Genomic DNA, 26,000 nt, shown 5'->3' on the forward strand with positions numbered 1-26,000 from the left:
TTGTGAAAAGAGTAGCAGTGGAATAAAATCATGTGTGGTAGCATGTGTGCATAAGAGAATAAAATTACAATTGCAGTAGTAAATTTAATCTGGCAATGCCTGATTTTAGAATACTTGGCTTTGTGACTTTAACTTTCCTTTGGTGTGGTTTGGGCATACCGTTAACTAAGTTGTTCCAAAAAATTACATTTTCTGATTGAGTCATGTGTGGAATATGTTGTAAATTAAGTGAATTATCAACCCAAAAGTATTAATTTGTCTCTATATTTTGTTAGCTATGTATTGATGAGTAAAGTAAATCTCCTGCATGTGTGGGGTTATTTTTAGTTTTTAGGATTCTTTGGTTTTTATTTAGTGCAATTGTTAAAATATGTGCAATTTTTGTCAGCAGTGTAATACTGGGCTCTGAAGTTTAATTTTAGTCCAGGTCATGCTCACACTGGTCACTTAAACACTAGTGGATTGCTAGTACATGCAGTATATTATAAGGTATTGACTGCCTTTGCCATTTAGGGGGATTTACATTGCTTTAAACATTCACTCTTTTCTTAAAATTACCCTTCATAGTTTACAACCTTACAATAAAGACAGATAGTATGTGTATGTAAAACATTTATAGAAACATTAAAATTGTAAGAACAGAAAAGAATCCCTTCACATCATATCTGATTTCTAGTTTGTAAGCTCCTTCAGTGACTTTTAAGTATCCTCCAGTTTTGTGCAGCTCTATAAAGCCTTTAGTTAAGTGAAGATCAGTTATATGAGGGAACAGATTTATTGCTATTCCCACATGTGTTTACTTGTGGGCAGTTTTGCCATGAGTATGGTTTCCAAGGGTGCAAGACGGGGCTGTATTTTTGCACGTGTGAGAGTGCAGTGGCTGTCCCTCAGTTGCTGGGGACGAGGTGTAGCACAGGCTGAAGCCACGTGGGTGCTGCTGAGTCCTGCTGGCATGGCTGTCAGCAGAGTTACCATCTCCAGCTGGCAAAGCCTGACCGGCAAAAAGCCCAGAGTCTAGATGCCATTACAGGAGCAGTATTACTGCTTGTGGTGTCTGTATTGCTTTGGCCAGGATCTAACGATGCAGCTCTTTATCTGCCTGTATAGCTGAAGGCAAGGAGGAACTACTCCAGAAAACCCACCCGTGCTTGCATAAATTCAAGTGTCATTTCCACTTTTTCCAGGGTTTTTTTCCCCCCTACCTTCTTCAGCTCAATTTGCATCCCCACCACACTTGCTAAATGTTTCCATCCCCTTTTCTGGGTAACCCTACAGATAAGAGACATCCTTGGAGTAAATCCTTGCATCTTGTATCAAGTCATTTTATGTTATACCCAGGATTTTCTCATACATTTGCTTCTAACAGCATTTGTGTCTCTGTTATCCTTCACGGATTTATAGCTCTCTTGCCTGTATATCAAGGCAGGAATAACATTTTGAGTTGAAGACTTGCAGTATTCAAGAGTTTGAGCCGTAAATAATTTTTTAAATGGGTGAATCCTATTAAAGATGCTAAGCATAAATATCTTCTTTTCAGCTAGTGAAATTAGCCCAGTTGAATGTGAATTATGGCCAATTACTGTATAAACTGCATCACTTCTAAGATGGAAGTTGTGTTTTAATTACATGTTTTCCTCTGTAGCAGGCTGCTAACTCCATCTTTCTCCAGTGCTGGAACCAACTGTTGGCCTTCATCAGTCTTGTGTGTTGGGTAGGATACACATGGAAGACTTGGGAGCATCAGCAATAGCTGGATTTTGAAGGAGACTATTGTTAAACTATATATTGTTACATTTATGTTTGTTTTCCCAGTGAAGTTGATTGCAGTGCCCAGCTAAAGACGTGAGCAAATTCTTGCTGATCTGACACCAGCCTTTATGTTGAACCCTGCACTTAAATCTGCATTTGCTTTAAGTGTTCAAGCTGCAGCTTGGTATAAAGGCTTGATGATGTAATTATTTTTGTTGGCAAGGCTAACACTTCAAGATGTTCCAGAGTGAATAGTGATGGAGTCTGTCAAGTGCTTTCTTGAAATCTCTGAAGTTTATGATGAGTGAATTTTGCCATTCAGTGCTTTCTTCAGTGATTAGTCTTACAGTGAAAATCTGGTCAACACATGAGCTTTCAGGTCAAATTATTCACTCCCTTCCTCTTTCAGATTTTCAAGGATATTTTTCTTCCTTGTTTTTTACTAAAGTAAGTTCCTTGAGTTCACTAAACAAAAGTTTCCTGAACTTGATATGAAGTTTCCATAAAATGACAGAGAAAAGCATCTCTGGAAAAAAAAAAAAAATTACCGACAAACTGTGTGAAAGTTTGCCATGGAAAATGTTGCCAGCCTCCGTTTCATGTTATCGGGAGTGCCCGTCACTGAGGCTGCAGAGGCTGGATGTGGCTGCCAAATGTTGTTTCCAGCAAAGACTGACAAACCCCACGACAAATTTTAGGTTAAATTACTTGTAAATGCTTGTCATCCGCATGTGTTCGGCTGGGGTGGTTAAACAAAGGCTTTGCAGAGATAAGTGCGTTGTGCCATAGAGCAAGAGGTCTTGTTTGGATGGGCTATGTGCCTTCTGGACTGCTCTCTCCACCACTACCTGTTGGGATTTTGGCAGGGAGTGACTAGCAAGCTGCTGACGAGATCTAATTATACCCAAAAAAGGGAAAAAGAGAGGGGACCAGATTTTCCCAAGTCTTTTTTCCTCAGTGGTAGTCTCAGTGACTCTTGGCATTACTCCTCATTTTTCACTGCAGTGATGGAGAGCTTGATCTGGTACATTATTTTTAGGGTGGGATTTAAAAAAAGAAAAAGCAGATGAGTTGGCAAATAAAAAAGTCCCGCCATCTTTGATCTTTATTGTGCTGACTATAAAATTGATATGAGTTTTGCCTTGTCTGAAACCTGTTTCCTATAGGCTTCATCTGGTTAAGAATATTCAGCTAAATCGGTGGTTGAGTTGAAGTCATTTGTCATTGTCCCGTGGTGTTTTCATTAAACTTTCTCTTAAGAAGAATGAGAGGGTGGTGCTTTTACATATTTGGAAGAATGTGAAACCAAGGAAATGCTGTGACGCCCAAGCCCAAATTTTCACATTGCAACACTGTACATTAAATTTAAAATCACCATGTTTTAAACAATCATTAATTTCTGTTAAGCTTCTGGCAGCACGTTTGTATTCAAAGCATTACCTTGATAACGGTTACTTCATTCTGCAAAACACTGGGCCTCGCCAGTCCCACCAGCCAGCTCCAGCAGTGAGGGGTGGTGGGACCGTGCTCCAGCCCTTGGCCCGCAGCCCTGGTGGCTGTGCCTCCATCCTCAAACCTGCAGGGTTCCTCTGTTAATACCAGCAAAGCTCAAAGTGTTGGAGCTATTTAGGAAATAATACTAAGGTCACAAGGGCAATTTACAAAAAAGGTGATCTCTTGCCCTGGGACTGTTGCATTGATAATATTTGTATTATTTAATATTTTTATTAACTCGGTACGGATTCTTTTTCCTAGCACTGAACTATTTTCACTGTCTTCACTTTCCCTGGCAAATGCCACAAGCTTTTCTTTGGCATTCTTCTCCTCCCCCTCCCCGAAAAGATGAAAGAAAAGCAGAAGGCTTTGATAGATTTATTGCCTGTAAATCTAGGAAAGGTGCTACTGAAAATCTAAGACTAAATGGCAGAGATGCCGGTGGGGATCCAGTTAGAACCATGGCTGATGTGGTCAGTAAACACCTCTGGTTTTCCTAAAGCTCCAGTTCTCAGGATGCTGGGTTTTCTTGAGAACTTTTCCTCTGACATGCAGGATAAAGTAATTTCTGTTTTCCTTGTTTTAGGGGATAAGTTTGACAACATGCCTAGAGCAGAGCTTGTCCTGAAGGTTGTGGAAATAAAGCAGCAAATGAAAGAACTCCAGTTTTACTCATAAAAATGTTGTTTTTTTTTTTTTTAAAGCCAATTCCAGAATTTTTTGACATTTGGATTTCCCAGTAATGAAATGTTTAAAAGTATCTTTGAGACTGTTAAACAGTTCTACTAAGCTACTTCATAACATTTGACTGCCCCTGAATATTTGCTCTGTATGATTTGAAATGTCTGTACAAAAAGTACTTTGTATGTTTTTGGTTTGTCCCCCCCCCCGCCCCGCTCTCCCAGGTAGACTCTGCAGTTCGCCGAGGTCTTTAATGAATATAAGCATGCTTTCCTCCTTGCACATTTTTTTTAAAGGCATGGTTTTAAGAATTGAAATCATCTGGATTTATTGAAGTCCACTGTGTTGAGTGAGGGGAGTATTTTTTTTTGAGCATGTCATTTTCCCCTCTGCATAGCAGAGCTGTCTTTGAAATGCACCCGAGGAGCAGAGCACGCACCCTTCTGCTACCAAGGCCAAATTGTCTGTCTGTGTTTAAGCCACCACGAAGCTCCTGTTTTCCATTTTCATTGTTTCTTTTGAGAATTGGTTTACTGATAAACCTATGGGGGGGGGGGGGGGGGGGGGGGCGCAGGCTGTTGATGTAGCATAGGACTTCTCAAGGTGCTTTCCAAATGTTCTTGAAACAAGTCATCATCATGGCATCACCAGTTTGAGAGAGGGATAAACTGGGGCATGTGAAGGTCAGTGGGCTTGGTGGAGGTCAGGCAGGCATCCGTGGCAGATTGCAACTGGAGGTGGGAGTCCTGGCTCTCAGCTCATTTTTGAGGTGTGCTATGGGGGGCTTGCGCTTGCTGTAGAAGATCCTGACACTTGGACAAGGACTTGTCCCCACTGGGAGCAAAGCTCCTCTTCGTACCTTGCTGTGCCTGCGCAACATGCTCCTCTGGATGTCCCTGGTTCTTCATCACGATGAGTGTTTTGGGCTGATTTGGGACTATCAATGGTAAGTAAGGGGCAGTGTTCCCAGTGTCAGTGTACATACACTGGGGTGAAGTCACTCTATGGCATCGAGGTGGAGCATTGCTTCTTTAACAAAACTTCGTTGGGTCTACATGTTAAAACGCTCACTGGGTGCATTGTTTGTGCTGTGTGCTCTTGGTGTTACGGTGGTGAGCCTTGTGTTTACTAGATTCACCCGGGGAGTGCCTTGCACCCAGCTTTACCCTGCTGCTGACTCTTTCATGTCTTATAGAGAAGGGGGTTTGGGCTGGTGCATGAGGACCTCTGAGCTCTGGATTCGTCACAGGTACTGGTACCTCTTGTCCCCTTTAGGGCAGCAGATTTGAAGCATTACACCTTAATTTTGTAAAATAAGAGGCTTAACCTTACCTGCCTGCATCACGGAGGTCTGAGTAAAATGAATGCCCTAATATTAGTTAATTGCTTTGAAGATATATATTGAAAATAACATTCTAAGTATCTTGGTAAATAGTTTCCTTTATTACAGCAATGTATCTAACTTTATGGGAGTCATCCGCAGTAGCATTTAGTTGGTGGTGATAAAGCAAACCCAGCAATGCGCTTTGCAAACCCCTGCCAGCGCAGGGCTGGTTTGTGCTGGTGGCTCTTCAAAGCCAGAGGATGCTCACCGGCACGCATGGCTACGCGAGTGTGCCCAGGCAGCCCTCACCTGCGCACTGCAAATATCGAGCCTGTTTCCATGCCTTGCCTGCTTGCAGCCACAGCCTGAAAACCACAGCACCTACAGATGTCACCTACGTTCCTCTGTGGCGTGAAGGAGGTCACTCTGTTCTCACAAGCTACGGTCACTGCAGAGCCCTCCCAAAGCGAAGAGGAGCCAACCCAGCTTAGTGGCAGTGCAGGTTTCCCTGCTCTCAGGCTGGCAGTGGTGTAGCTGTGCCATCAACTCCCATGCTGTTCCCCCGCCACCCTTGCAGATTCCTGGTTGTGAGCTATAGCATGTGGAGATTTGGTTGGTGGCCAAAATAAACCAATGGAGGGAATCAAATAAAGAGCGGCTGTTGGCACATGCAAAGGCATACTGGCGGGGAGCTGTCACTGGAACAGGATTTTCACGGGCAGCCAGCTCATTGGTATTTGCCACCAGCTGAGCCCCAGCACAGCAGGCATTTTGCGTGCCTGCGGGAGTAATCTTCCTCAATCAAACATCCTCAGTCCCCTCAACTTTGCAGCAGCTTTTCCAGAGTGTCCCACAGGACTTTGGATTTGATATCCAAATGGGATATTGGCGAAATAAGTAGTTATTATTAGCCAAGTAAGTTGCACCTGGACTGCAAGGTGGTGGGAGACGATGGGGCTGGTATTTCTGGGGAAAATGTGGTGGCTTAGGCACTTGCAGGAGCCCATGTGGCTGAGATAATGTGCTGCATGAGTTGGGGCTTTCCAGGGCCTGGAGGCTTCATGATCAGTAGGTGAACTGCCCTTATCCAGCTGAGAGGTGACAAAGATGTGTTTGTTTCCACCTAGCCTAGGTTCATCTCTAATAACACATTTCTTGTCTTTGGACAAGACATTGTCGTGGTTGTTGTCCTGGATGTTGCCTTCTTTGGATGAAGACCTGCATGTTCTAGCAGCCCCCAAGATGTGTAATCTTTCTCTGTTAGTATACTAATTTTGAATATCTTGCATTGGTTTGCTTCAGAGTAATTTCTTGGTCAGTCCAGTTTTGAAGCACCTGAATTAAGGTTTGCCGTACAGTTAAAATTAAGTGCAAACTGGTGTTTGCTTCAGAAGAGCTGTCCTCATCTGTTGCTGCCATGCACACCAGTCCATTACTATTAACTTGTAAAAAGTAAGAGGATGGTTGATCACATGAATGTTATTGCACCCTCAGCTGTCAGTTCATTGTCCAAAAGCACGCAGAGTGGCTTAGCGTGAGGATTATTTGCCATCATTTATGTTTTTATTGTTTTCCTTCTCTATAGCTGCTTGCATTAATCTTGTACGTCCTATCAATAAACCAGAGTTCATGAGCTTCTTATCTCTCTTGTCTACATCATATTGCTCTGTGCTGACTCTTGAATTATGTGCCTAAGGGCGTTTTAACCATAATTCCGCTTGCTCATGAAACCATTGCTTCATCCTGCATATTTGCCATGATTCTGAAGTAATCCCCAAAATATTTTACTATTTTTCTCCTTAGAGTTTCAAGTACTGTCTCTAGCAATCATATTTTTCTTTCCCCCCACCATGATGTTCTGATCCCAGAATGGTTTGTTTTTGTTTGGTTGTTTTTTTGGTGTTTTTTTTCTTTCTTCCCCCCCCCCCCCCCCCCCCCGTATGAACAATTCAGATTGGAAAGATTTAGTATGTGATGAAGGTCAAGGCAATGGATCCTGACAAACCAGTGCAGGACAGTCTGATTCCACCTGTATCTTGTTTCCCTATCTCAGAGTGTGCTGGGGAAAGCCATGCTGCTGGACTTGCCCTTTTTGAATCAGATCACTTCTGAAACACTTTTTGTGTACAAACTCTGGTGGATAGACTTTGCATGTGGCAGCCTTATGATCAGTCCATAATCGAAACCGAACGACAGTTTCCAGTTCCTCTTCCCAGTTCATTTTGAAGAAGAAAACCTTGTCTCAACCTCCAGTTGTCCCCTTCATTTAATGATCAGGGCAAAGTCAAGGCTACTTGGGGATCCTAAAATTTGAACTGGTAGAATTTGTAATGTGTATGTGGTTGAATGTAGGGTAAAACCTGAATTCCCGATGTCTGTAATTTTGAAAACTGGTCTCAAAGGCTTTCAGGTTGTCACATCATCATTGATTTTGCCATGATTGTTATACTCATCCCTTTAAATCATTTGAGTTGAAGACTTTTTTTTTTTTGTCAGTTGACACTAAAAAATGGTTGGGAATTCAAAGTTGGAGCTAGTGGCTGTTTAAGCAGAGGTAGGGCAGGAACCTATGATCATATGAGAAATCAGTATCAGCAACTTGTAATTGCACAAATTATTTCAGAAACTAAATAAAGTGTCAAATTTCCTAGCTATGTTTACTGGACAAAGAATACCACCTGAGTGCTGAACAAAGATGGAAACATCTGAGGAAGCAACTTACAGATATGTTAAATGAAAAAATTTCAGTGCTTTGCTATGCTCTGGAAATACATACAAAAAAAAGAAGCTCACCTCTTGTCAAAATTCCTCTGTTAAATGTGGCCTTTCAGTTCTCATACTGAAGACTTTGCCCACTGCAGCTGTGTTCATGGTCACCTGCGTATTTCCGAATATTGCTGTTACTATACCATACCCTTCCCCTGCAGGAGATGGGGAGAAGTGACCTCTGCCAGGGTCAACAAACCGTTTTGAGCATCCACTAAATCCATCATTAGCCACCTAGACACAAGATAAACATGAGGAATTTGGGCCACAAGAACTGTCTGTCTTCATTATGCAAATCTCATGTCAGAAAAGGTGACCCATGTGCAACATGTCTTTCAAGTGTTGTTTCTGTGTAACTTACCTATATAATGGTGCACGAGAAAAGGATATTGTTTCCCATTTGAATGAACAGTTTAGCTCTGCCTATGAATAGTCTGTACTTAGTACATTTTTGTCCCTGAGTGCACAAAAACTTAGTTTAAAAGACCACAGCAATGAGAGAAATTGCATCAATTTATATTTTCTTGCTGATGGGTTGGCTTTGCGTATTATGTTCAGGAGCTGTCGGATGCCTTATGGCAGCATCCTTAGCACTGTGCTGTGGCTTAGCCCTCATGTGAAAACAGGTGCATATAGGAGAAGGGTTGGATCCTATTACCTGTTAACTCTCGAGGTGAAATGAATGCATAGATAAATAGGGGACAGGCATCATAACTCATTTTTTTGCATGTTGTCTGTTGGCCCCACCAAGCATCCACCAAGAGGGGTATATGTGGAGGTGGCCCTGCAGGCACCTCTCTTGCAAAGCCAAGTCTAACGTGTATTCAAACCCTTAGCTGTAAGTTAAGAATTACTTCCTTGATTACATGTTTCTGGGCAAATATGCTCAAAGTGAGTGACAGTTCTCCAGCAGAGTGTACTCTCTGGGAAGTCTGGTGCATGCAAATGCGTACTTTAATTTCACGTTATAAGAGTGTGTGTGTATATAGATAGATATGAACTCTATTTAATTTCTTAACGAAGCTCATAGATCACTCTTGGCCTGCTGTAGCAGCCCCTGCGGCTAGGGTCAATGGTAGTGTGCTGTCCACTCACGGCTGGTGGCCACGAGTCTACAAATGATTTAAATTGCAGGGTTTTGCCGTTTCACTAGAATATAATTAAAATAATTAATTACAAATTTATTTTATTTTCAAACCTGATATTTAGTCTATTTTTTGTTCATTTTCCTCATGACATGCCACTGAGATGATGAAAACTTGCTTGTAATTCCTCTAGGTCTTGCAGTGTTATGCATGGCAATTAACATTTCATGACGTGCTTTTATGCTACAAAATAGTAGTTCTCGTTGAATCTGTGTCTTTTCCAAATGTTATCGTCATAATTCTCTAACTTTTATAATTTCCTATGGTTTATATCATTCATAATATTAAGAAATATGAACCAAAGAGCATTTTGTTGTGCTTATCCACAGAGGATGTGACTGGAATAAGTACAGCTTTACTTAATTCAGTAGCTGTAACTACCTCCAGCAAGGACGTCCTGGCTGGACCATGGGTTTGATTTGTTGCAGGTATAAGATGATGCTCACAGTAAAAGTACTGGGTATTTCTCTGTTGTAGCCCTGGAAAAGATGCTGAGGAATGGGTCCCAGGCATGCTTAGAGCAGGTAGCTGTCATGAACACAGCCAGTGAGAAAATGAAGTGGAGGTCTGTATGCAAGCAAGATGAAGGAAGAAATTACGTAATGAACAGGCAGCTGTTTGGGGACTGTACCTGAGTGATGGAAATGGAGTTTGACTGTTGGGAAAATGGAGTACAGTGAAGAGTTTGCTTTGTATTGGTTTATTTGGGGATTCTTTACTCTCTGGCATTTTGACTTGAATCTATTTCCAAGTTTTATATTCGATTTCTGTGTCCCTTATAGTGTATATTGTTCCTTTGTCAGCTTATCAGTTATGCAGTGCTGACCCACTGAAGCAGTGTCTGGAAGCTTCCAAATACCATTTGGTTTCTTTCCATCTGCTTAAAAGAGAAAAGGCTAAATAAGATCAGCAGATGAGATGCAGCTGGCGAGGCAGTTAGCATGGCCTACTGTTACAGCTACCTGCTGGTGATCATTGTATGTCCCCAATTTCAGTTCCTTCTGATATGTTCCAACTGCATTTAGGTTTTTCTAGGGCAGTCACTTCCTCCAAAATTAATTTTTTTTTTTTGGGGGGGTAGGGGTTGGGGAGCGGAATTTCAGCCAAGTTGGCTCAACCATTTCCAAAACCAAGGCTATAGGGGAAAAACTGCTGGGTGGTTTGTTCCCCACCCCAGTTTTGTTGCTTGAGTGTTGGGGAAGGGCTGGTGAAGCAGTGCTGTGGGGTGGCTGAGGCACAGCTGGGGATGTGGGTCTGTCCCTGCAAGGGCACCTATGGGAAGAGGTGAGCCCATGGGGAATGGCATGGGGCTTAACTCGATCCAGAGGATGGATAAATGCAGCCGTGTGTCAAAGTCCACATACCACATTGAACCAGAACGATAAAATAGTGAGCACCTGTTTCTTCATTAACTACTGCCTGTTTGGTGTGCTGAAGGAGGGTCTGCTGCAGAAATGACCATACTCCTTTACTCTAGGGGTTTGGGTGTTTGTGGGTCTGTGCGTGAATGTCTAGGTGAAAAAGTGGAGGAGATGTGAATAATGCAAAGGTTCAAATCTGAAGTTTATGCATAAATGAATACTGGGTTTGACCTTTAGCTGCTCTGAGAATAAATGTGCAGCCTTTTCTGTCTGGAAAAAGTAATAGAAAGCATCATTTTCAAAAAAAGGACAAGGTATTTTAGGAGGAAAACTGTATATCCTGATATCATAAAATTCAGAATGTAGAAATGGATACTCTGCAGGAATAAAAAAAAATTAAACCTCTGTATTTTTTAAAGGTCTCTTTCAGTTAAACTGGTAGCCATGTAATGAGCTCATGCACCTGAACACAGTTAGTTCATATTATAGCTGGGTGGGGAAGAGGGTGTCCATCAGCTCTGTAAAAACTTGAATTTTTTGAAATTAGTTCAGCCAATCTTTAGGGCAAGCGGTCATAAAAGTATGCTAGTGACATAGATTAATGTCTCTTGTAAATTTTTTTCATTGCCTGTAATGATTTTACCATGAATATATATGTATATAAGTTAACCTTTACTGGTCAGAGCTGATTTATTGTTGTAGGTGTCGATATCAAAGGTCTGGATGGTGAAATACATGCTGTTAACAAGCCGTTTCTATTTAGTAAGCGAAGTGGAATTTTTGAAGAACGTAAAGGTTACTTTTAGAAAGGACTGTCATCTGGCTGGCATCCAGGGTTTCCAGTCAGTGAAACTTTAAGGTGAATATTTGGCTTTAAATAAGTGGCAAAAACCCACTGAAGCACATGCTGAAGGCATGAAGAGGGATATTCCTTTGCTGAAGGTGGGAGCTGGGTAGCTTGGTCCCATGTATTTCAGAACTGTTTGTACCTGAGCTCAAATGTTTGCAGGTGGGAAGGTCTTGCTTGCTAGGGATACCCCAAATTATGCAGCAAACCCGGCTGGGGGTGAGGAGGGGAAAGCAGGGTGCTGTAGGGCATGTCCTGTGCTGGGGTTCTTGACAGCTCAGGAGATCACCATGGTCTTGTACCAATATGCCTTCATGGGTAGGTGGTTTTTATTCTGCTGTGCTCGTGCCATCCTTAGCAGGGTGGGAGGGAGCGCAGTAAATGCTTGGGGTGATGGGATACTGCCCTAAAGCCAGTAAATAAAAGCGTGTGTTTCTAAAACATGTTATTCTTTACTTTCATTAAGTGCGGGCTTTCATGGTGAGGGTGGAGTGGCTAATCTGATACTCATCTGTGCAAGCAGTTGAAAGGAAATTCTAATTACTTAAACTTTACTGAGGGCTCTGCAGCTCCAGTTTACTCAGAACTCCTTGCTTGGAGGTAAAATCCCAACCCTTACAAAGTCAGTAAGAGTTCTGCCAGAGCTGCCTGTATTTCGCTGCTGAAGCATTGCAATGTGTGGCAGCAGGGGAATTTTGTTCACCTGTGTCCTATAGTCCCTGGGGGCTTCATCACAGCCCCTACATGTCCTGTGTTTTCAGTGTTATGCCTTACCGACTGCAGATTTTACTAATTTATTTTATTCAATCGCATATCCTAGTGCCCTCCCAGAACCCTTTGGGGTTGATGATTTAGTTGTTCAAAGCTGAAGGATGGTGATGGTTTTAGCTGCTTTCAGATATTAGGGCAGCATTCACTGGGACAGAGCCCAAAGCTTTGGTGTTTGTGTAGAAGGTGACTTACAGAGCAAACAGCAAGCACCCAGCTCTGCAGAAAGGGGCGTTATTCTCCCATCAACTGGTCACCCCACCCTTGTAAGGTCAGGTGTTCCACCAGTTTGAATTGCAAACCATCCTTATTTCTGTCTGTATGGTTTGCATAAACTTTTGCATACCTAACCAGCTCCCAAGTGCAAGGCAGTGATTGCTCCAAAGACCACAGGCACCTTGTCCTGGTCCCCTTGATCCCGCTGTTTCCAGCTGATGCCACCGTGCCCATGTGTGGAATGTGAAGATTACAGTTGGTAACTGATGGGAATGCCCCGTGCTCAGTCTGAGCAGCGAGTGTCTGCTCCATTATGTATTATTCATGGAGTTTGTACAAGCTGATGATGCTCCAAAGCAGGAGGAGGAATTTTGGCAAACGATTCCTTCTCCTGTAAAAAGCATACTAATCTTTACAAATATTGAAGCAAATGGAGGAGGTGTTTCTTCTAAGATATCTGAAATATTCTTGCCAAGCGTATTGTATAGTATTCAGTGCAACTGCTCAGAAATTGTAAGCGCTTTGGTGTTTTTGAAGTGATGGATTCTGGCCCTTGAAGGCATTTGACAAATGGTGCCTATGCCAAAAGAATGGTGGCACACAGAGTAAGTGGTGGAAAAAATGCTCTTTTGGGTCAAGCATTTTGTACCACTTTACTAAAGCTGTGGTATCTGGTATAGGAGCCTTTTTTGGATAGTAGGTCTTAAAAAATGGGGGATTATGTGCTTGCATGGGGTTATTCCTATGCAGTTGAAATACTCAGACTCTCTTCTCAAGAAGTCTAAAACAGTAGCACTACAAGAAACTCACAGCTCATAAAGAGGCTTGAGCCTATACCTGTCTGATGATGCTTAATTACCTGCTGGTGTTTTGTTTATCAAATATTGGAGGAGACCGGACTGGGTTAGGAGAGATGTCATGTCAGCACCGTTGGGCTTTCGGGCTGTGCCCACATCATGGTTGCTGAAGGGGAAGTCATCTGTCGTGGCAGGGCATTTTGGGGGGCTAACGGTAATGAATGATTTCATGCTCTGGGAAAGCATATTAAGCTATGAATCAGCAAATTCTCTTGCTTTGCTGCTATCAGTTGGCAGGCCTTTTTCTGTAAAAGAAAACCTGTTAACGTGTTCTTTGTCATTTTCAGCGGCATAAAAAGCTTAGACCTTCTGCAAACTGTCTAATAGGGGATTGCGCCTGTTTTTAGCCAAATCTGTTTTTGCTTTAGTTAGTACTCTCGTGCATTCCCAGAGTCCATGTTTGTACCAGTGTACATCCTTTCCCCCTTGAGTATGTGTCTGCCATCTTCAGTACTTGCTGGTAGATGGAAGAGGCATCTCTTGGCCAGACTGTATGTCATCAAATCCATATTTCTCCAAGCTTCCTCACTAGCCGGCACTGCCAATTCATTCATCGTTCTCTCTTACTTCTGCACATTCCCCATGATCTACCAACTTCTTGCTTGTATCAAGATGCTGATGGCTGCATGTATCATATTTATTTGCATGTAGCAGAGAAGGAAGATGATACTGGTACTTTTTAATTTCATTTTCTGTATCTGGGTGCCTCCTGTCAAAGAGTGTGATAGAAAACATTTCTTCTCCAAGTCACTAGTTCTGGGGCAGCATAGCTTGGATCAGGGTAATCTTGAGCTGATGGGTACTCGTCGTGAAATAAATGCGCTGTGTCAGCTCAAACATCTCTGCCAAAAAAATCACAACTCGCACTGAAACTTTTATGGTCACTGTGACAGTGGACTAGTGTGGCTGAGCACAGTGTGCTGTTGAGTAATTTTCCGGTTGTGAAGTCAATAAAACGCTGCTTCGTGGTCAACAGGGAGAGAGGTGGTGAAAATCACAGGCATGTGAAGGCGTGTGGTGCACATTAGTCCCCTTGCTAGGGAAAGGGAGGGGGATACAATCATGGCATCATTGCATCAGCTGCAGCTCACCGTGCCATCAGCACACGTGTTGTCTGTCTTGCTCATGAATGCACATCGGTAAGCAGCATCTGCTGCTTCTTGCCTGGCAGCAGTACTGTGAAGACCACTTCAGGAAACTGGGAAAGACCTTGGGATAAGCATGAGGAGGTGGATCTCCATTTCTTCTCTTGCTTTTGGACTAGCTTGCTTCATATATTTAAAGCTGTAGCTGGTGGTTTGGGAGCTTAGTTTCTATGTTTAGTGGGATCTAATCTTCTGATTCTTCTTCATTTTGTAGTACATAGCCTAAACAATTAAATCCATCCTGTGTTCCACTTGGTTGTGCACCACTTAACTGCATGGTACTAGCAGAATATATCCTAATTTAGTTGAATTGTTGTTACTTCTATGCCATTTTAAGCAGCAGTGATTGCCACTCATTATCATTAGGCTCAAACGATTGTCTTAGAAGGATCCTAATAAGGAGGATGTCCCAATTAAGTAGAATATGTTGTGCTAAGAAACTCCTTACAAGTCAAGATGTCACAGTCGCGTGTTGTAATATAATTCTATTATCTCTGCTTCCTAGAACATCTGCTCTAATATCTCACAGAGGTACTCTGCTTTGGATGATGATCATCCCTTCTGGCTTTTGATGAAATCAAATCCAACTCAGCTGGGATACTGCCCTGAAAATGATCACAAGTCTTTGGAAAAAACTGCTCTGCAGATATGCAGTTACTGAAATTTCCAGCTGCAAGGAGCCAGAGACAAAACTGCTCAGACAAAACCTCCAAACTCAGCCAGATGAAATTAAAAAAGTTGCCCTTGTGCAGCTCAGAGGATCGTTCTTAACAGTGGGTTCTGGAAGTGAAGTTCCTTATGGCAAGAACCCAAAATCTGCAGAGTTTGTACAACTTCTGTTTGTCATTTATCAGTGGTTGCTGCCATTTATGATTTTTTGGCATATTCTGTTAGGCTTTCAGGTCTTTAATTTTTAGGCATTATTCGTTTGCTCTTCTGCTTTTGTCCAGGAGAAAAAGGGTGATCTCTTGTGGTTAAACTGCATAACTAGAGGCCTTATGCTAATTTCCTGGTTTTCTCTGACATTTCTTATTTCACCTTGAATTAGTTACTGAGGTCTCTAGTACTTTACTTTTACTTCATCTATAAATTGGACGTGAATATTACCATACCTGCTTAGCGCCAGTGCCAGTGTCTTGAGGCTAAGTGTAAAGCTGGTAAAGCTTATTAATGTCTTTGGGTAGTAGGTGTTAAAGACACACGAAGTAGTGTCCTTTTAGTCTCTTGCATCTGATTCCTGTGCCTGTTCCACCCTTCCTCATTTGGGCTGCTCTGCCTACTCTAAGACTCTGATTCTGGAAACTTTATATCACCACCTAGCTTTCCCAAGTGCTTTGCATTTTCTCCATGCAAAGGCACTCCCTGTTATTTAACTGGGCTGGAATGTGTGGAAAGAAGACACTTTGCACTTCTTGCCTTGAATGCTTTCCAGGTCTTCCGTTAACTGAAAGCACTGGCTGATATGATTAGCATTAAGGTTTTTCCCATAGTCTCACTTCTGTAAAGAAAAGTCAAGATGTTTTCCATCTGCCTTGCCAGTCAGGTTGACAGGCTGAGCTAAGGAGTCACAGTGCAGGTTGCTTCAAACAACAGAGGCCATAGGGTTTCTTCATGAGTTTTAGCTTCTCTGTGATGGCTTTTGTCACGTCGTACTCACCAGCTCCTGCACGTTGGTGTCGGGATGCTGAGCTCGTGGTGCTGGTGTTCCCACACCATGCTTCAAAATCTGGTGTGTACCTGGATGCTGCATCATCCTCGTGGTTGCCATGATTACCAAATGAGGGGTCAGGAGAATTTTTCTGCATGTCAGAATACCAACCATGTGGGATTTGCACCTGGTGAAGTGTAATGCTATTGCAAAGGCAGCTTGCAACACTTTTGTCCCTTTTATTTCTTTACCGTAGGCCTTTATGCTGTAGATCTCAAGAATGCTCTCTGGTGCTGGGAAATATTTTGGTACATGAGCTTGTGGAAGAAAAGGGATTTTCTTGATTGGATGTTTTGTGAGGTCTTGAACTTCACATCATTCTTCATGAGAGCAGGAGATTGGACTCAAAGACCTTCTAGTCCCATGTTCTTGTGTAAAAAAAAAAAAAAATATTAAAAAATCCAAAAGTTATGATGATTGAGTGGATTTCCTACTCCTAAACTTGGTCTTATGTAAGGTTAGCATTTACTTGAGCAATGTGCAGCACCACGTTTTGGGGACCGTTCAGGGTTAACTACTATTTTTAGGGTCATTTTGTAGAGCAATTTGCCTGATACCTATCCTCCACAGTTAATTTCTACAAACTCTTAGTAGGATCCAGCTATTCCTTGCAGTGGGAGTATAAGCTGTTTTCCAGATATGTAGGTTTGCTTAAGATGTAATAGATAGATAAAGAGGGAGGTCAAAGATACTTTGAATTATTTCCTCCTCAAAGTAGGAGCTCTTAATTAAAGAAAAATAATAAGAGCAGCAAAACCTTCATGTTTCTATCCAGACTCCAACTTAAAATAGAGAAATCTGGCACTCCTTCCAAAGGAACGAATGGTAGTACTGAAATGTGTAAAAAATATTTCTAATATTTACAGCACTTATATTTCTAGTCAAAACAAACACATTTGTGTTGGGTTTCTGCTAGATGCCTCAGCACAGATAATTTGAATCACATTGTCCAGTGGGCATTTTTATTAATTTACTGCCATTGGAAATTTGTGCTGTTTACACAATGGGTTTTGAATACTAAAGGAGAGGGAGGAGGCAAACAATTTGAAGTGTGAGCAACATTAGGTATTGCAGACCCATGAATGTAAGCAGTGCAGACCTTTCCTTGCTTGCCTTGGTCTGTCACTTTTTGTGTGTGTGTATAATTTTTATATATATATATAAAAACCTGAAGTCAGTGATACTTGAGATGTCATTTGGTCTTGGTGAATTTGCTGTATGCTCAAGCAGTAGCCTGATTAAATGTTTTCAAATTCCTTGAAATACAAATAAAAGCTTCAAATATAGGAGGTGTATGGTACTGAAGTATGTTTACAATGGGTGAGAAGAGGAAGGTTGAAAAGGTAACTTGAGACCTGCAGTAACCAGAACTGCAAGTTTAAGTTCTGTGTGTCTCTCATTCTCTTTCTTCTGAGATGGACTTGCTGTTGAAAATGATGCTTTAGGTGGCAAAGCCGGTTTGGGACCAAACTGTGGAACGGTTGGTTATGGATGCAACACAGCCTTGCCCAGAACTTTACTGCCCGTTCCAATAAAAAAACCCTTGTTGTTTTATTGTTTCCCACATTGTGTAGTCATTCATGGTTGTCTTATTTTTTGCTGTTTTGCCCTTTGATCTGCCGCTCCACATTTCCAGTAGCTGTGCGGTGTCAAAGCAATACATGGTCCATGGAAAGCCAGCAGCCTTCTATGCCTGAGAGAAAGTGAAGTCCGACTGCCGGTCCTGGAGTATGGGCATCATAGGTGCCAGGACTTCAGCAATCAAATGTTTTGCAACAGCTGGTAGTAAGTGCAGAAATCTGTCTAAACAGAGAAGTGGAGGGGGCTTAGATTTTTTTAGTTATTCCTCTGTAGTTAGATGAGGTTTGGGCTACAAACCCCACATTTCTCCTGCCCTGAAAGCCAAAGAGGTCATACAACCGCAGCTGCGTCCGGTGTTGGAGTTGCTTTTGGCTATCAGGTCCTTTAAGCAACAGGAACAAGTGCTAACGGGGCTGCTACCAGGGACTAAATTTGGGATGCTTGTGTGATGCATGCACATTTCTTCTGCCATGCCAGAAGGACAGCACAGGCAGCTCCATGGCAAGCTCAGAAATGAGTATGCAGGAATGTATGTATATTTGTGCCAAAATCAGGTACCCCTGGCTTTGGATGAGTTTGCATGGAGGTTTAAAATAACTGCCTCTTTTTTTTTTCTTTTTTAACAAGTTTGGGCATCTTCAACACATTTGCACTTTTTGTGCAATACTAATTTGGTTTGAGATTTTTAAGTCCTCGGGGAGTGAGCTCTGGCTTGTGTGTAACCTGAGCCCAGAGAGCAGGAAAAATGCTCATTGTATTAATTGTACATTGGATTTTCCCTATTATGTTGGTTTTTCCCTAGAGATTTGGGAGGGGGAGCATTAGGAGCTTGTCACCATGATTGTCTCTAGCATTCTGCGGATTTTAAAATGTATGCTCTGCATTTCTCTTCAGTTTTTCCTCTACAGACTTCAGGGTACCCTGATACCAAGGGCAAAGTGAATAAAGCAGTTTTGGGTATGGCCCATTCTGGATATGTGTCCTTGCAGACAAGTCCTAGACAGATCCCTGCCCCACAGCAGGTACAGATGAGGGGAAGCACCAAAAGAGGTGGCAAAATCCAAATACACTTGAGCACTTCGGTTGTCTTGCCTTGCTCCAGTGGTTCACAGCAGTCACAGATGCAATGTACGGCTGCTGTACATTGCTGGGTGGCACAGAGCAGCCAGAGGCGTGCCGAGTGAGTCTGGCCCCGTATTCATCGGGCAACAACTGGCTGCTTAATTTCCACTCTAGTGAATCGGAGGGAAGAAGAGGGATAAAATAATGGGCAAAGAAGCGCACAGGGTTGAGTAACCGCACAGAAAGGAAGGACATTGAACAGTGCTGGTCAAGGGAAAGACAGATACTGCCATTCATTTCTGAGGATACTGCACAGAAATCTTTGGTATGGAATGACAGATAGCATCAGCAGTGACAGCCAGAAAAGCAAGGGGAAAAAGTCCCTGTTTTCAGGCCATTGGAAACTTGAGGTCCTTACCTTTTTCTCAAGTTCAACACAGTACAGCTGAAGACACCACTTAAAAAAGCAAGCGTATAATACCGATTGGCAGAGAATTAAAATAAGGAAGTTGAACTGTAGCCAAACCAGTGAAAGCTGGTGGTGACTATTTAGATGTTCCTATTTATAAAAAAAGATATTTATAATCCCAAAGCTTTTACCTTTTCCCCCTCCCTTGATTTGGTGTGTTCTCTTCTTGCCAGGGAGCAATTCCCTGCCATAGTCTTTCATCAGCGAGTTTGAGCTTTACATAAATGCTGATAAAACGAGAGTGGATTTTTCTTCTAAAAAGCATTTTATTAATTTTTCTTTAATAATTTTTGGGGAAAACAGTTGAATCTAGAAAATTGGCAAGCTGTACACCGAGTCATAAATTCCCTTTCCCCATACTGGCAAAAACCAGATCTGACCCAGCAAAATTATGAGAGTTTTAAACAATCTTCCATCATCCTACTGGTCACCCGCTGTGGTCAATTATAGTTTTGAAGCTGGCATATAAGTGTCTCATGTTTGGCTATTGCATGTCTTTACCAATCTCCAACCTACCTAAAACTGTTTGGTGTGACATATCCTAAGTTTTTGAACAATGGCGCATTTTGCATTTCATTTGCACTTTTCATCCAAGAACCTAAGAATACACTCCCTTTGCTGAAGAACAGAGTAATTAATCATCAGGGCTGCTTCTAAGGAAAAGGCCTGGGCAGTGGGAATGGAGCCATAGATAAAGCAGAGAATAAAATGTCTATATCCCACTGCTTTAATCACTTGGAGAATTATCTCCTGTACATATTATAATTTTAACCCATTTGAATCTTATTTGTAAAGGTATCTTAAACCAGTATTTTTTCCCACACTTAAGGTGTGTTTTCAGTGAAGAAAATTTTTCTTGTTTGATATTTTTTTTTAAAGATGGCATAAAGCTGTTTGTGCTCTCTTTCTTTTAGAAATCTTTTCTAGTATTAGATCAGTTACACATCTGTGTTCTGCGGGGAAGAGTCTTCCAATTTTGCCTTAATTTCTATCCATTAATATTATAAAGAATAATCTAAACAAATGAGAAAGATTTCCAAGAGAGAATACTTATTAAAATATGCAGACAAGCCTGCGTTTTAAATCCAGGTGTTGTACTTCTTGAGCTCTGTACATCCCCAGAATATAAATGTTGATCAGTGCACCAAGTGTTTATGCGAGTCAGCCACTGAGCGGTGGCAGGAGAATTTGGAGAGCTTGTTTGATAAGCTGTTGTTGCTTTTTATCCCTTACCTCTCTGCTTTTAATCCTTTTCTCCCTGTTGCTGTGTCAGACGTCCTGCTCTTTGTCTCCAGGGCACTTCCTTGTGAGTTGTGCTCCTCGCTCCTGATCTTCCACACATGCATATGATTTTATTGTGGCTCTTACAACCCCGGGACCAGAGCCAGGGCTAGGATTATGGCTACTCCTGCTCCCGTATCTCCAGCACTCAAACAGGCTATTACAGAATTTGTTCGGGTGTTGCTGTAGCTTGTAGAGGGTGATCCTGGTTTAGGTTACTGTCTTATGGCCATGGTGGAGAAGACCTTTGGTCCCGGTATTCCCAATGCATACCCCTGCTTTTTGTTTTGAACATGCTCACTGAACCTTTTAGACTAAACTGTTTGCAGGGAGGAGCTGGGTGTGGGGAGGGAATCCAAAGCAGTTTGGTGGGGCTTAACAAGGTGGCTGAGAAATGTCCCCCCTCAGATGTGTTATCTGGTCTTGCAGTGCTCCAAAGCAGTGATGTCTGTGCAGCTGTTTCATAACTGAAGTAAACAGGGGTTGAAGTAGACAGACATTCTGCCCAGGACCTCCAGTGTTATACCTATTGGCAGAATTATTGATCGGTAGAGTTAGATGTGATACATTTACTGAGCTGGGAAACTAAGTAAGTTCTTCCCCCTGAAGAAAAACACTAAATATGTACCTTGTCCTTAATGTATTTTGTAACATCTGCTTGGCCCGTAAGAGCAGAACCCCTCCCCTGTGCTGAAAAGGAAGGAAAAGTAAAAGCTAATGGAAAAAATACATTTCCCACTCTGGCTTATTTTCAGAGGTAATTGTTGCATATCACACTATCTCAGATAAGATGAAATTCAGTCATCATAAAGAGGTACAATTCCACTGCCTCCAGTGGGTCTCCACCTGTGGGGTGCCCCAGTGGGATGGGGAAGGTGATGTTGTGGAGAACACGGCCATAGCTGGCTGCTTATAGACTACAGGAAGGGAGGAGAGCATGCTTTCCGAGCTGGACTTCCATGCATTTATTACCCAAGGATGGTAATACAGCGTTTGCTCTTGTAAATAAGTTCAGTTTTTTAGCATAAGAGTGATTTTGATTAATAAATGTGTGCCCTCTATCTACTCCTGAGGGTTTAGATGTCATGGCATAAAGTGACTTTGTGCCTGAATGAATGTGTATGTAAATTATTTCACGTCAGTAGCTTTACTTATGCCCTGCCCCACAAAAATTCACAGCTGTAAGGGCTTCTGCATAACGGGCTTTTGAAGTCAACAGTTCAATTGCCAGTAGTTGTATTTACAAAAGAAGTACAATAAGCCCATCAATGGCACTGCGAGCATCTTGATGCTGTCCATTGATTTGCAATTGTTGGTGGAATTCCCCTTACAGGAAAATCCTGTGTATGTATCATCTGTCTCATCTATAATTTTAAAGCATCTTTAAGAATTCTGTCACTGAGACACCATTTTCCAATAAATTTGTATGGGTTTGGAGTAGTTTCTAGGAGGCTTCTTTGGAACCCTGTTGGCCGCCTCCTTTGGCGGTTCTCCAGGATTTTCTGTAAGAATTATCCTTAAGTGACATCGTAAGTGACTTGAGGATATTCAGAAGAGTTAATGAGGGCCAATTCTGAGAGCATGAGTCATCTGTGACATTGAGTTATAGATATTGATTGTCTTTGAGCTCTGCACACATAGGCTGTGTCTTGGAAGGTCCCTAAAACGATGTGGTGGCAGCAGAGTCATCCATACTGGCTGAAATGACATTGTATTTCTCTTTTCTTTTTATCCACTGTAGGTGTTCTCTGCCTGCCAGACAGCTTGAACCTTCACAAAGACCAGCAAAGGTCAAACAAGCCCGGAGAAGTGCAGATGTTCAGCCAGTCAGAGCTAAGGACCATCGAGCAGTCTCTACTTGCTACGCGTGTGGGGAGCATTGCTGAACTCAGTAAGTACAAGGCTGTTGATAATGTTTGGGTTTCTTTTCTTGAATAAAGCAAAGCAAATTGCTTTTCCAGGTTGTGCAGAGGAGAGATGAGGGGGCGCATGTAATGTTGAAGGAGGAGTTGGAACAGATCTAGCCACATTTATGCTCCATGGCCAGTTCAGAAGCTGAAGCCATGGGAGGAGAGAAGTCTTGTGCGGTGTCATAGTAATGCCTATGATTTGTTTGCATAAGCTGCTCTCATTTCTAAAGGTGAAACGTGCTTTATTTCATCTTCCCTATGTTGTGTTTGAGAGCACCTCACAGTTTGGCCAGACTTGCAAATGTCTGTCATGTTGGTGTACTGCCTCATTTCACTGGGATGCCTGTTTTGAGATGGGCAAGTGAAAAGCCGAAGGCTGCAGTAAGTAAGGGAAATACTGTCACAAATTTAAAGCAGAGCTGTTAGAGAGGGTCCTTCATCACCCTGCCTCTCCATCTCCAGTTCCAGCAGAGGAAAGAACCACAACTCAAACCTGCACCAGAGGAATTTGCACCTGGAAGATAAATAATTTGCTATTAATCAAAACGCTTTTTGGGAAATGCGAGAATCTACATCTGTCAAAATCTGAAAGCTTTGGTTTCAGCACAAATAAATTGTAGGAGGCAAATACCATGTGAATCCTCATGTGACATGTGGTATGTGACAGGCAGCGCTGTATCTGTCCACCCCTCCAGTCCTGACCATGAATCAGGTTGTCATTGTCGGGTCCCAGGCTTTGGGAATGAAATTCCTGGTTGATCCAAACCTAGACCCACCATCAGTGAAGGAAGAGTTAGTATGTGAGTTATTACAGGAGCTTGACCCCTACAAATCAATGGGCCCTGACGCCATCCACCCGAGGGTGTTGAGAGAGCTGGCTGACGTCATTGTGAGGCCACTCTCCATAATCTTTGAGAAGTCGTGGAGAACGGGGAGTGTCCCAGAGGACTGGAGGAAGGCAAATGTTACAAGAAGGGCTCGAGGGAGGGTCCGGGTAATTATAGGCCTATCAGCCTTACTTCAGTCCCTGGGAAAATTATGGAACAAATCCTCCTGGGGGCCATCACAAGACAATTGAAGCACGTGATTGGGAAAAGCCAACATGGCTTCACTGAGGGCAGATCATGCTTGAAAAACCTGGTAGACTTACATGACCTGGGGGCTTGGTTGACATGGGGCAGGCGGTGGACGTTGTCTACCTGGACTTCTCCAAGGCTTTTGATACGGTTCCCCATGGCCTCCTCCTGAAGAAATTGATGTGTTATGGCCTAGATGAGTGGTCTGTGCAGTGGGTGGGGAATTGGCTGACAGGCCGCACCCAAAGGGTGGTAGTAAATAGCTCTTTTTCAAACTGGCAACCTGTCACTAGTGGAGTCCCCCAGGGATTGATACTGGGCCCAATGTTATTTGACACCTTCATAAGTGATCTCGATAATGGGATCAAGTGTAGCCTGATGGAGTTTGTGGATGACTCCAAATCAAGTGGCGAAGTAGATGTTCCAGATGAGAGAGCTGCTCTGCAGGAAGATCTGGATAGGCTGGAAGAGTGGGCTAACAAGAACCGTATGAAGTTCAATAAGGACAAGTGTAAGGTCTTGCACCTTGGAGAACATAATCCGGGAGTGCAGCACAGACTGGGATCCACCTGGCTGGAGAGCAGCTCTGTGGAAAGGGACCTGGGGGTCCTAGTGGACAGGAAGCTCAACATGAGCGAACAGTGTGCTGCTGCGGCCAAGCAGGCCAACAGGATGCTGGGTTGCATCAAAAAGGGCATCACCAGCAGAGAGAAGGAAGTCATCATCCCACTCAGCACTTGTCAGGGCACACCTGGAGTACTGTGTACAGTTCTGGTCCTCACTATACAGAAAAGATGTGGACAGGCTGGAAGGGGTCCAGAGAAGGGCCACCAAGATGATCAAGGGACTGGGAAGCCTGCCATATGAGGATAGGCTGGGAGAACTGGGTTTGTTCAGCCTTGAGAAAAGGAGGCTCAGAGGGAATCTCATCACCATGTACCAGTACTTAAGGGGCAGCTACAAAGAAGATGGAGACTCTCTTTTTACAAGGAGTCACATGGAGAGGGCAAGGGGGAATGGACACAAGTTGCTCTTTGGGAGATTCTGATTGGACATGAGGGAAATTTTTCACAGTGAGAACAGTCAACCATTGGAATAATCTCCTCAGGGAAGTGGTTGACTCCACCACATTGAACGCTTTTAAGACTCAGCTGGACAAGGTGCTGGGCCATCTTGTCTAGACTGTGCTCTTCCTAGAAAGGTTGGACTAGATGATCCCTGAGGTCCCTTCCAACATAGGATTCTGTGATTCTGTGACATAGATATAAAGTTACCAGAAGTGCCTTTTCTTAAATCTTTTTTTTTGTAATTAAGAGAGCTCTTCCAATCACATGTTTATGGTATAGTTAGAGGTATGAAGCTATGGGTGGGAAAACAAACGGTAGGACAAAACCCATTTTTTTCCTGAGGTCTGTCAGAAATACTGTCAAGTATTTTATTTCCTGAGGTCTGTTATGAAATTTTGGGGAGAAATTGAAAAGACTCAAATCTGTGAGGATTCATGCATCCCAGCTTACTGTTTTTCTTATTACTGAATTCTGGATTGTAAAGAACATGCATAGGGATCTCATGTTAATTTTTTCTGGCTTTCTCTGTACAACACTAGTCTCCTCTGTAGCTCCATCTTATCATCAGGGCTTAGTTTAAGTGCTGTTCATGAGCCATGTGGATGCACCATGGATGTTTGTCTGCAAGCCACAAAACGAATTTCTGTTTTCATCTTGCTAATTTTCCTTTGCACTGGTGAAACATCAACAAGCCAAGAGCACTTACATGTCTTAGCGTGGAATCAGGTGTTTGGTGTTATTCAAATTAAGTCATTTATGCTTATTTATTTCACACGCATGAAACACAACAGTACTGTCTGTGTGCCAACTAAATTATGCATGATACAGCTCTCTTAAAGTACATATGGTTGTGTTTTAATAAATAAGTAATCTGTGGATATTTCAGGGTCTTTTTTTCATTCTGGATTTTTTTTAACCTCTGTACACAATCCAAAAAGCCAGACTCCCTAATTACACACACCTCCCCTTTTTAAAATTTGACTTCCAGAAATCTATCATCTCTAAGTAGTCCTACCTCAGATTCAAATGCTTGGTTGATAGGGTTTCCTCTCTATATGTCTGTTGACTGCAAACACAGGCAAAACACTCTTCAGGGTGGCCAACTCGAAAAAAGAGTGCATCAGTGGGAGTTAGATGCAGCTGTCAGAGAGAGGTTGGCACCTCCAGTGCGCTGATAGCCCTCCAGAAAGCCCTCTGGACAACTGTTGAGGGTGCCTCCCCAGCTGCTGCAAGCAGCTGCATGTCGGGGAAGAAGGAGGGGAGTGGTAATTGGCAAAGCTTGCAAGGCTTGATGCTCAGTTGGGTAGAAATCTTTGCTGTGGAGCAGTGCCGGTGCAGACTTCAAAACTGAATTGTGAAATGTGGAGGGAGGTGTGGTGTGCCGGTGGGCAGAACCCTGTGGATTTGGGAGAAAATTCTAAATTGGAAGGAAAAGGGGAGGGGTGGGGGTACAAGGAGGTTTGCTTTTTGTTCAGTGCTTTTTTATCTGTCTC

At 42.7% G+C, this 26,000-nt stretch overlaps 1 protein-coding gene across 4 annotated transcripts in view; it reads left to right on the forward strand.

Moving 5' to 3' along the window:
• Nucleotides 1-26,000, forward strand: part of ABTB3 (ankyrin repeat and BTB domain containing 3) — a 178,569-nt gene that overhangs the window by 78,471 nt on the left and 74,098 nt on the right. For all 4 annotated transcript variants that reach the window (XM_075075695.1, XM_075075714.1, XM_075075722.1 and 1 more), the window contains one exon: nucleotides 22,196-22,345. In XM_075075695.1, coding sequence (XP_074931796.1) covers nucleotides 22,196-22,345 — 150 coding nt within the window. The remainder of the gene's footprint in view (nucleotides 1-22,195; nucleotides 22,346-26,000) is intronic.

Source organism: Phalacrocorax aristotelis, chromosome 1, assembly GCF_949628215.1.
Source record: "Phalacrocorax aristotelis chromosome 1, bGulAri2.1, whole genome shotgun sequence".
Taxonomy (NCBI): Eukaryota; Metazoa; Chordata; class Aves; order Suliformes; family Phalacrocoracidae; genus Phalacrocorax; species Phalacrocorax aristotelis.